Raw genomic sequence first — 12050 nt, 5'->3', positions numbered from 1 at the left:
GGGATGGCCGGGTGGCGATGGCTGTGCGCCAGGTTCGGTCAGGGGGCTGGGCTGTGAGGGGCGGGGCCACCTCCCTCCGCCCCTTCCCGGGCTCGCGCGGGAGGGGGGGGGCGCGCCGGGGACGCCTCCCCGGGTGGTCGCCTTGCCTAGGCCAATGAGCGCGCGGGGAGCGATGGAGGCTGGGGCGGCCGGGAGCACCCGGGACCCCCGCAGCCGCCGCGCCCCCGTGTCGCCGCGCCCCCGTGTCCCCGCGCCCGCGGGGCTGGAGAGGGGGCGAAAGAGGCGCGGCGCCCACGCCGGCCATGGAGGCGTCTCTGGCCCGCGCCGGCCGCCCGAGCTGCGCTCCGCGCCGTCGCCGCCGCGCCTCGAAGTTTGCCGGCTGACTCGGAAAGTTGCGCTTGGGCTCTGCCGCCGCACCGCGTCCAACCTCCCGGCCTGCCCAGTTCGCCGCCGCCGCCCTTCGCGGGGCCTCGGCCCCGTCGACACCCGCAGCCCCGCCTGCCGGGGGATGTGAGCCGCGGCCTCCCCCAGAGGCCGGGCGGGCTGCACTGGCCCCGGCGCCTCCCGAGGCACGCGCGGGCGAGGGGCACGCCCCGGCCCCAGGCAGCCCGGGTCGCCATGGGCATCCAGGGCATGGAGCTGTGCGCCATGGCCGTGGTGGTGCTGCTGTTCATCGCCGTCCTCAAGCAGTTCGGCATCCTGGAGCCCATGTCCATGGAAGGTAACGCGTGGCCATCCGCCCCTCCGCCGGGGCCAGCAGTGTGTAGGGAGGGAGCAGCAGTCGCGCTCCCGGGCGCGGGTCTGCGGGGCCCCGCGAGGTGAGGCCCTCGGGCACTTTGCGCTCAGAGGCTCTGGCCTCCAGAGCCGCCGCCCCCTCCCGACTCCTGAGGGCTGGGCCTGGAACTAAGGGGATGGAGAGGCCTGGGGCTCCAAGGAGCACCGGAGGGGATGGACTGCGGCGCTAGGGTGGGCGTGAGCGAGATGCCTGCTGACACCCTGAGCCATTCTAGGCCGGCAGGTCCGAGCCACCCCGGGTGAGCACAGCCGGCTTGGGCCGCCCGCCCGTTGGTGGGGAGGTGGCTCGGGGTGTAGATGACAGGAAGGATCCTCAGCCCAGGGTGCCTTATGATGGCGAATGATAGGAGACCTCAGCCACATCACGGGGGTTGCCCCTTCCGCCCCCTGCCCACATCCAGTTCCCCCTCCCTAGGCTCAGGCCCAGGGGCTCGGTAACCAAATCCTCGGCACCACATTTCTGTCCCAATAAAATATTAATTGAGGAGACAGACCTACTCTTAAATCAGACAGTGGGCAGTCACCCTGGGACCCCTGACCGGAGCCCTTCCAGCTGCTTCCCAACCTTTGGCACCTCCCTAAGACTTCTGGGCAGGTTAAGAGGAGAAGCCCCTTTAGGGCACACCCATTCTGAAGGGGACCTTGACCCCCCAGGGCTGTAACTTTCCCTTCCCCCCACCCCCACCCCCAGATCCAAAGAGGCAGTTGCAGCCCAGTACCTCTGCACGGTGGGGCCAGCCTGTCCTGTTCTGTCACCTACACTCCCTTGCTGTCCTCTCAGAGGAGGACGGGCATTCTGCCTGCCTCAGCACTCTGCTGACCTTGCCAGGCTCCAGCTCCTGGGACTGAAACTCAGAGACCCAAGCAGGAGAGGGAGGAAGAACCTGTCCTTGCCTCTGAACCACCCGGCAGCCCCCCACCCCCGCCCCAGCCTGAGGATGTGCCCCCAAACTCCTCTGAGGGCAGGACAGGGCACAAGGGCTTGAAGCAAGGCCCTTCCTCCATTTTGCCTTCAGAGCCCAGAGCCGGCTCTTTACCTGAAGTCCACGGCTATGTGCCCCGAAGAAGCCATCAGGCTCCATCACACCTTTTCTAGGTGAGTTCGTGGGACCCAAAGAGAAGGGATGTGATCAAGGTGGTTCTGAGAGGTGCCACCTTGAGCTTTAAATTTTACTTGGAGAGGAAAATTGCCCACGCTGGGCCTGCACTTGTCTGGATGGTGACCCTGGCTGGGGAATCTATGAATGGGAAATGCCTTTGCTTGGGGTGAGATGGGGGGATGAGCATCCCCTGAGGACCCGCGCCTCCCACAGGCCACTAGCCTATCCTGTATACCCTATCTTTTGCCCACCTGGAGTCTTCGGTGGGTGTGGATGGTGGTTGGTGCTCAGGGAAGCCGTAGCCCCTACATGCATCTTCCCCATTTCCTGGAACGTCGTGGGGCCACCAGGGGCCAGGAGGACTAGTGGCCTCATTCTACTTGGTACTGCAAAACCTTCCTACCTGATCCCAACTCCCAGGTGTGGGCCTGTGAAATTTGCCTTGGTGACGTCTAAGGAAAAAGGGATTTCTTTGCAAGGTGGATAGTATGCCCGAGACTACCGACGCTTTATTCAACCTGCTAAAAAAAAAAAAAACAAAAAAACCCACTTCAGGCTCGAACAGAGTGCCTCCTTTCTGGTACAGTTAGCCACCTGTGCCCTTTGGAGTTGTGGTGTCTTGAGGCGGTGGGAGGAGCGGAGCCTCCGTGTCCGCCAAATCTGAGCTGGGATCCTGCCACCCACACGTGCTGGCGGTAAAGCTTCCTTACCCTTTCTGAGCCTCGGTTTCATCATCTGCGAATTGGGCCGTGGCAGACTTGTAACTCATCAGTGGGGCTCTGAGGCCTCCAGCACCATTCTTGGCATGTAATAAATGTGCAAACTTTGTGAGCCGTTGGCATCACCAGTGATTAGCAATGGAGTGATTACTGGCACTAACAGGACTGATTCGTGGTTGAAGACATTCTCTCACTGAAACAGGCCTCCCTGCATCAGAGGGCGAGGGTTAGACGTTCCACATGTTCCGTGTTGATGGGGAGTGGTGTCCTTTAAGTGCCTGGAAGGCCCATTGGCCAGGCGGTGTCTAAGGGACTGTTAGATGGGGCTGCATGTCGTTGTGTGTGTGTCTCTTGTCCCCCCTGAGCTTCCGTAGTTCCCATCTGTGAGACACCAGAGTTACAATGCCCCTGGGATTGTTAGGAACTAATAGATCTGGGTTCCAGGGATGCAGCCTTCTAGAAGTAGCTGCCGAAGCTGAAAGGTCCTCTGTCTGTCCTGAGTCTCCTGTCAGTGTCTGTCTCTGGGTGACTCCGTGGGGGGAGTTCCAGCCTGGTCTGGCCACTAGCTTACTGGGTGACTTGGGCGCCTTTAACATTCTTGAGCCTTAATTTCCTCATCTGTAGAATTAGGATTAAAGCATGTTTTCCCCTACCCGCTTCCCAGGGGTGTAGTGAACTAAAGCACTTTGGAAAAGTTAAAAGCAGAATTCAAATCTAAGGGACTCCAAGGGTAGGGCACCAGTAAAAAGTGACCCTGGGCTGGTAATCCTTGGTGCTTGTTTGCAAGCCTAACACCAGACCTTTCTGTCCACATCTGTGCCCCAAACTTGACTTTGGCTGCTGTGTCTCTTCTCGCAGTCCGGATTTCCTAAGTTCTAGACTCGTAGCTCTCAGCTGAAGGCAGTGTGGCACCTCAGTGGCCATCTGATGATGTCTGAAGACGTTTTTGATTGTCGCAATTGAGGAGAGAGTGCTACTGGCATCTAGTGGGTAGAGGCCAGGAGTGCTGCTGAACATCCTGCGACGAACAGCACGGGACCCACGAGAAAGAACGATCAGGCCCAAATGTCAGTAGTGAGGTTGAGAAGCCTTTCTCTGGAGGGAGCAGTAGGGGCTAGGTGGCCAGGGCCTAGAACAGCTGCTTTTCAGCCCTGACTTAGTCACTGACATGCTGTCATTAACTTGGAAAAGTCCCTCTTCCTTTGTGAGCTCTGTTTCCTCGTCTATAAGTGGGGCGTTGGATTAGAGGCACCATCTCCCCTGGGCACTTTCCCTGACCGCTCTGGCCCCCTGGCCCTTGGGGTTGTGTTAGGTGGCACTGTTCTGAAATTTTCTGTGTCCCCGTCCCCACCCCATATGGCCTTTCCAACGGTGTCAGTGACTTGCGTCTATACACTTATGGCCCCAAAGCCTGCCCAGCACTGCCTGGCAAACAGCAGGTGTTGAGTAAGTATAAATTATATGCCGCGATCACCACACATTTAGTGAGCACTCTTTGTATGCCAGGCAGTATGAGGCCACCAGGAGCACAGGTGATGCAGGGGCTTGGCCCTCTCTTTAGGACATCCCTGGGCAGGTGCCCTCTGACGGGAGACCCCTCTGGCTGGGGAGGGGACAGGGAGGCTGAATTGTGACATGGGAGTATAGGCGTGTGAAGAGACAGAAGTGTGAAGGGGAGAATCAGGGGCACCCAGATGGAGGTGTGCACGGCCTGACCCACTGCCCCGGCTCTTCCCTCTTTGAGGTGGCCTCGCAGCCCTGGCTGACAGAGGCGGCCTGGGAACTTGCCGGGTCCACAGCTGCCTCTTGGCTCTGAGCAGGCCCGAGGGGTGGCCATTACTCCTACTTTTCTCTTGCTCTGTATCTCCACCCAGCACCCTCTGTTGCCTTTGCCGGGGGCCAGCCGGCACTCTCCGTACCCCGGCTGGCGTCCTTCTTGGCAGGGTCTGCCACCCTTTGTAAATTGTCTGTTCCTCGGGACCCCTAGGCAGTTTCCAGGTCTGACGCTGACGACAACGACAGCAGCCCGCATCTAGTGAGTGCTATCTTTGGGCATCTCCTAAGTTTGTCCCCAACAGCAGGCCCACTCTGTAGATGAGGAAACTGAGGCTTGGGGAGGGTAAGTAACTTCACTGAAGTTATCCAGCCAAGGAGTGGCAGAGCCAGGACCTATACCAACTCTGGCACGCCTGTCCCGGATGCGTCTCTAACTCCGCAGGGCCAAGGAGCCACGGACACGTCCTTGCCTCTTACAGTGAGGGCGCCAGCAAGGCAGAGTGGAGGCAGCTGCCTGGGTCCAGATCCAAAGTGGGCAAAGCCTCCTTCATCGAGCTGCTGTAAAGACTAAATATGTGCCTGTGTGTAAACTCTCGTAAAGCAACGCCCAGCACAGAGTAAGCACTTTAAAAGTCCTACCTCTTGTTATTTCTTGCCAAAAACGTGCTAGCCCAAATTTCCCCCAGCGTCACACGTCACTAACGATGTACTAGAAGTTAGTGGGAGAGGAGAACGCACTTAACAGGCCCTTCATTGCGGTAGGCGCCCTTCCTTATGTGCTCTGTAGAGTCCTCGTCCTCCCCTCCGACGGGCCCAAGGCTCCTGGGCGGGGCTCTGGGAAAGGAAGAAGAGAGCCAGGCTCCTTGTGGGTGGCTTCTGTGGGATAGGAAGGCAGGACAGGAGCCTGAGTTCTGTTGTTGTTGCTGTAGGATGGGGGACTTGGGCAAAGCCCCCTCCCTCCCCAGGTCAGTGCCTCAACTGTTGCATATCTAGTGGCTTCAAAGCACCTTAGCCACAATCTCAGATGGAGTCTTACCTCGAAGCCCAGGACCCCCTGACAGACAGAAGGGGCGTTTTGCCCCACAGTGGTCCCCACAGGGACCCCTCAGTGAGACCTCCAGGTCTAGGGGTCACCTGGTCAGCAGGGACCCGGCGAGGGCTGAGATCTGCCAGCTGGGTAAGAGGGATTGGTGCCAGACAGTGGGGTCCACACTGTGGACAGAGTTTTGCTGCCAGAGGAGCCAAGATGGGTGCTGGCTGAGCAAAGTAGGCGCAAGGGAAGGTTTTGCAGCTGCCTCCGGGGGACCCTTGCACAGCCGCAGGGGGCTTCCCCGGGCTCTCGTACTAGGTAGGCAACAAACGCCCCTCACCCGGTACCTGGTGTGCCTTCGCTCAGTGATTTAAAGATTTGGACCCACCTTTCACAAGCCCCTCTGTGCAGGTGGGTCCTGCACAGAGGGGGCCGTGCGGCGTGGGGTCAGCATCCTGAACTGGAACTTTTACTCCCCTGGGAGGCAAGCCCAGTTTGTGATTTGTCAGGCTGCCGTATAGAGTTGGAACATTCAGCTTTTAGAATAAAATTTTTAAAGCCTCGTGCCTTGGCTCGTTTGACAAAGATGTTTGTTTGATGGAGAGGTTAAATCTTTTGTCGCTGAGCCCCTGCTAATCAGTGCAGTCGATGGGGTGGGGGATGAGTAATGTCCAGGACAAGCCTCTGGAGCAGTGAGAGAAGGGCTGAGGCCAGGGAGAGGCGGGAGGGAGGCTATGGACGCAGGTCGACTTCAGTTTGGCTGAGCAAGGCTACTCAGTGTTTTGAGGGAAGCTGTACAAAATGGCTATTTAGATCCATTAATTGCCAGCACGCCCCGTAATTGCACACGGTGGACGTGATGCCTCTGGCGGCTCCTAAGAGATCTGGCTGCGTCTCGGCCGAAACAAGAAACAAACCAGAGGGATGGCCCCTTGGATTTCTCCCGTGGATACGCCAGGAGAGGGGTGTCCCCTGGTGTCCCCTGAGAGCATGTGGGGTGCCCAGGATGGGGCCGGATGCTGTGGGGGTCAAGAGGAAACCAGGTTCCCTGCTCCTGAGACAGTTCCAGACAGTTCCGTGGCCTTTCCTTGGAGCATATGTGTGTAGAGGGGGTGAAAGGAAGTGGGGGAGGGGAAATCTCTCTTCCTCTTCTCATATGGCTACCAGTCCTATTGGATTAGTGCCCCACCCCTATGACCTCATCCTTACCTTCATTACCTCCCGGGAGCGCTATCTCCGAATGTAGTCACACTGGCTTTGAACTTCAACGTATGAATTTGGGGGAGACGCAACTCAGTCCAGACCACTAGTAAACAGAGAAATATGTGTCTGCCAGGGAATCATGGCCGAATGGACAAAAGTGGAACAGAGGTGAAGGATAGATAGGAATGGGGAGGGGGCATCTCGGAGGAGGTAACATTCGAGGAGATGCCTGAAGCAGGTGTGGGTTCCGAGGGAAAAGCAGTAGAGCCAGAGAGAAGAGCAAGTGGGGGCCCTGCAGAGGGAGTGTGCCCGGTGGGCTTGACGGGCACAAGGGGGCCAGAATGGCTGAAGCAGAGGGAGCAAAGGCAGAGACCTGGGAGATGAGGTCAGAGCTGGGGGCGGGGGCACATTTATTGGCCATTTAAGGGCTTTGGTTTTTATATTCGGAGCTTGGGGGAGGTTGCTGAACAGAGGAATACACAAGGATATGTTTTCAGCAGCTTCCTTCAGCGCTATTTGAAAACTAGACCTATGGACCCAAGGCCGAAGGAGGGCAACATGCCTGGAGAGATGCCGGAGCCCTGGACTGGGGTGGGAGCAGCGGACGCGGGAGAAGGGGTCAGAGGCGAGATGTACGTTGAGAGTTAGAGCTGGCTGGCCATGCACGTGGATTGAGTGCTGGGAGGAAGATCTATGCCCAGAGTTTTGGCCCAAGCACTCGACAGGATGGAGTCTCTGTCCCCCGAGCTGGGGAAGGCTGTGGCTGAAGGTTGGGGAGAGGGAAGATCAAGAGCTCAGTTTGGAAATGCTCCATCTGAGAACCTCCTAGACATCAAGTGCAGATGACAGGCCGGAGTCGGCCTGCTACTGGAGTCTGGAGGCCCAGGAAAAGTTAGCCCTCCTTCCCCAACTGAGTCTTGATTTTTAAATTTTTTTTTTTCAACGTTTATTTATTTTTGGGACAGAGAGAGACAGAGCATGAATGGGTGAGGGGCAGAGAGAGAGGGAGACACAGAATCGGAAACAGGCTCCAGGCTCCGAGCCATCAGCCCAGAGCCCGACGCGGGGCTCGAACTCACGGACCGCGAGATCGTGACCTGGCTGAAGTCGGACGCTTAACCGACTGCGCCACCCAGGCGCCCCTGAGTCTTGATTTTTAAAGTAGCTCTTCCATTCTGCAGATTTAGTGAGTGTAACATTGTTTCCTCGTTGCTCTCAGACACATTTTTCATACTAATTTTGTTTTTGTTTTTGTTTTAACGTGACATTTATTGTCAAATTGGTTTCCATACAACACGGAGTGCTCATCCCAACATCATACTAATGATTTTGACCACCTCTTTGCATACCTATTAGCCTCTTCAGTTTGCTCATCTCTAACTTGCCCGTCTGTATTCGTTGGTCATTTCTTTGGGGATTACTGTCTTTTTCTTATCTTCCAAGTGTCCTGTTTGGTCTAGACCAGCGGTGTTTTGTAAGGCTGCCATATAGAGTTGGGACACTGTAGTGTTCTCTCTCTCGTTTTCTCTTGTTCTGGGGACTCTACTTACTTTTAACACTTTAATCTCTATTAAATTCAAATATGTATTTTATATGTGCCTTAAAATAATAATAAACACCAATGAGCCTATCCTGCCCACCCACACACACCTCCACTGTCTGAACTAGAACATCACCAGCCTTCCCCTCTCTTGACTTTCTCTTCTCCCTCCCCAGGGGTTACCACCAGCCAGATTTGCACTTGTCGTTCCAGGATTTTCATTCTTATTTATCATTTTATCTCTTACGTATCCCTACAAATTGTTTGGCTATTCTTGGTTTTGAATTTTATAAGAAATGGAATCATACTGGTCTCGTAGGACTGGTTTTTCATCTAACAGTATGTTCTAACTCATCCACATTGCCATGTGTTCCAGTTCATTTCATCCAGTGGATGTCCCACAATCTATTTATCTGTTCTATTGTCAGTGGGCCTGCGGTCAATTCAAGCTATTTTTTTTTTTAATGTTTATTTATTTTTGAGAGAGAGAGCAGGGGAGGGGCAGAGGGAGAGGAAGACACAGAATATGAAGCAGGCTCCAGGCTCTGAGCTGTCCACACAGAGCCAGATGCGGGGCTCAAACTCACGAACTGTGAGATCGTGATCCGAACCGAAGTCGGATGCCCAACTGACTGAGCCAGTCAGGTGCCCCCAAGCTATTGTTATGGTAGAACACTGGGGTGGCTGCACTCTTATTTTTCAAGCACATGTACCTAGGGGAGGGTTACTGCCCCCTAGGGTATGCAGATGTATGCAGCCTTAGCATGAAAATGCAAATACCACCCCCCCCCCCCCCCCCCGCCCCCAGTGTGTGCATGTACAGGTTAGCTGCTCACAAGCATGCTTAAAAATTCCCATTGACCTCTGTTCTCTCCCTAGCCAGCTTTTAAGGATTGGCCAGCTTGCTTATTTCATTGTTATTATTTCCTGCCAATCTAGCTGTTGCATTCTCAATGTAATTTGCATTTTCCTGTTTATTAATGTTGAGCCATCGTTCATGTATTTCTTCATCTTTCCAGTTTCCTTTTTTGATGATTATCTATTCCAGATATTCTTTTTTCCTTGTTTGTTTGTTTTTTTTTTTTTTTAAACACTGTACGCTGTCTTCGTCCATTCTGTTGAGTTGTCTCTAACCAGCCACGGTGCCCTTTTTAAAACAGAAATCTTTCATTTTGATGTGATCGAATTCATCCACTTTTTATTTTCCTTTCTGGTTTTTGAACTTTGGAAGTCTTAAGAAGTCTTTCCCCATCCTTAAGATAGCAAGAGATTCTTTCACATTTTAACTCAATAGCTTATCTCTGACATTTGGCTCTTTAGTTCATCTGGAGCCCATTTTTGCACGTGGTATAAGAATGGGATCCAGGGGCGCCTGGGTGGCGCAGCCGGTTAAGCGTCCGACTTCAGCTCGGGTCACGATCTCGCGGTCCGTGAGTTCGAGCCCCGCGTCAGGCTCTGGGCTAATGGCTCAGAGCCTGGAGCCTGTTTCCGATTCTGTGTCTCCCTCTCTCTCTGCCCCTCCCCCGTTCATGCTCTGTCTCTGTCTGTCCCAAAAATAAATAAACGTTAAAAAAAAAAAAATTAAAAAAAGAAAAAAAAAATAATGGGACCCAGATTTCTGTGCTGGGCCAGTTTTCCTAAAACCACCTACTAAACTCTGTGACCCTTCCACAAATCTTCTGTGAAGTTCCTGCTATACCTCCGTCTCTTTTTTGAGCTCGCTGGGTCTGGTTTTTTTTGGTGTGTTTGTCTGTTCTTGTACCAACCACACAGCTTTATTACAGTGACTGTGACTGTATATTAGTATTTAATGGGAAAAATTCCCTTTTCACTCTTCCTTTCTAGATTTTTATGGATTTTTATTCCTCCATGTATATTTCAGAGTAAGTCTGTTGGGGTCCTCAAAAAGTCCAACTGGATTTTTAATTGGAATTGTGTTGAATTTGTAGGTAACTTTGGGGGAGAAATAGTATCTTCATATTATGCGGTCCTATCCAAAATGGAATGTCTCATTTGTTCAGATTACCTTTCCATGTAGAAGTCCTTTGAGTTTTGGTTACTACTTAGATACTTTTGAGTTTTTATTGCTGTCATGAATGTTATATATGTATATTTTAAGTGTTTTATTATTTATTTTTCAGAGAGAGAGAGAGAAAGAGGATGTGTGAGGGAGGGGCAAAGAGAGAGGGAGAGAGAATCACCTAGCAGGCCCCACCCTGTTAGCACAGAGCCCAATGTGGGGCTCGAACTCACGAACCATAAGACCATGACCTGAGCCGAAATCAAGAGTGGAATGCTTAACTGACTGAGTCACCCAGGTGCCCCATGAATGTTATATTTTTAATTATATTTTCTAGGTGGTTATTACTGGTGTAGAAAATTGCTATTGATTTTTGTAAATTAATCTTGTATCTGGCAACCTTACTAAACTCTCATGTATATTGATTTTTTTGTCCCTGTAGGGACCGAACATCTACAAGTAATGTTAGTTTTATCCTTTACTTCCCAATTCTTAAATTGTTTCTTTCTTTTTTGAAATTTCCTTAGAGCACTGGCAGGATATCAATTAGTGGTAATTGTGGCCAACTTTGGCTTGTCCCAAATCTTAAAGGGAATTCATCTAAGTCTTTGCCATTAAATCTAATATTTTCTGTAAATAAATATGTTATTTGCAAATATAAGCTACATCAAGTTAAGAAAGTTCCCTTCTATCCTAGTTTGCTTAAAGTGTTTAATTATAAATAGATGTGGATGTTTATCAAATGCCTTTTCTGTATTAAGGTTATCATATGATTTTCCCTCTGTATACTCTTACAGATAAAACCTTTTTTTTTAACTTTTTAAATTTTTTATTTAAAATTTTTTAATGTTTATTTATTTTTGAGAGAGAGAGACAGAATGCAAGTGGGGGGAGGGGCAGAGAGAGAGGGAGACACAGAATCTGAAGCAGGTCCAGGCTCCCAGCTGTCAGCACAGAGCCCAGCATGGATCTGGAACTCACGAACTGTGAGATCATGCATGACCTGAGCCAAAGTCAGAAGCTTACCTGACTGAACCACCCAGACACTCCAAACCTTATTTTTTTAATGTTTACTTATTTTTGAAAGGGGAAGGGGGAACACAGTGGGGGAGGGGCAGAGAGAAGCGGGACAGAGGATCTGAAGCCGGCTCTGCCCTGACAGCAGAGAGCCTGATGTGGGGCTCAAATTCATGAACTGTGAGATCATGATTTGAGCTGAAGTTGGGCACTTAACCGAATGAGCCACCCAGGCGCCCCCAGATAAAACCTTCTTGATCGTGGTGTACTTTTTTTTTTTAGTACAGTTGGATTCAGTTAGCCAACATGTTGTTTAAGGTTTTATATCTACATTCAGGGTGCCTGGGTGGCTTTGTCAGTTAAGCATCTGACTTCAGCTCAGGTCATGATCTCACGGGTTCATGAGTTCGAGCCCCATGTCAGGCTTTGTGCTGACAGTTCAGAGCCTGGAGCCTGCCTCAGATTCTGTGTCTCATTCTCTCTCTGCCTCTCCCCCACTTGTGCTCTGTCTCTGTCTCTCAAAAATAAATAAATGTAAAAAAAATTGTAAGGTTTTATATCTACATTCAAAAGTGAAATGGGCATGTAATTTTCGTTTGGTTTTCCAGCTTTACTGAGATATAATTGACATATAACATTGCGTAAATTTAGGAGACGATTGGTATAATAAGGTTAATTAATGCATCCATCATGTCACATAATTACCCTTTGTGTGTGTGTGTGTGTGTGTGTGTGTGTGTGTGCGCGCGCGCGCGTGCGCATGCGTGCATATGTGTGGTGGCGGTAGAACATTTAAGATCCGTTATCTTAGCAACTTTCAAGTATACAACACAGTATTGTTAACTAGAGT

The 12050-nt window shown here is 52.0% G+C and overlaps 1 protein-coding gene across 3 annotated transcripts in view; it reads left to right on the top strand.

Annotated features, from left to right (window-relative positions):
• The window catches only part of KCNIP3 (potassium voltage-gated channel interacting protein 3), an 85934-nt gene that overhangs the window by 56969 nt on the left and 16915 nt on the right, over positions 1-12050 (top strand). The window contains exon 1 of one of the 3 annotated variants that reach the window (XM_086700507.1): positions 175-721. The exons of the other annotated variants lie outside the window; for them this stretch is intronic. Within the exon in view, the coding sequence (XP_086556633.1) occupies positions 619-721 (103 nt within the window). The 5' untranslated portion in view covers positions 175-618. Of the gene's footprint in view, positions 1-174; positions 722-12050 lie in introns of those variants that run through there. 3 annotated transcript variants of the gene reach the window in all.

Source organism: Puma concolor, chromosome A3 (genome assembly GCF_028749965.1).
Source record: "Puma concolor isolate L17-30 chromosome A3, mPumCon1.1.hap2, whole genome shotgun sequence".
NCBI lineage: Eukaryota > Metazoa > Chordata > Mammalia > Carnivora > Felidae > Puma > Puma concolor.
The sequence above is the reverse complement of the archived record's forward strand: the minus strand, read 5'-3'. Positions and strand labels throughout refer to the sequence as shown.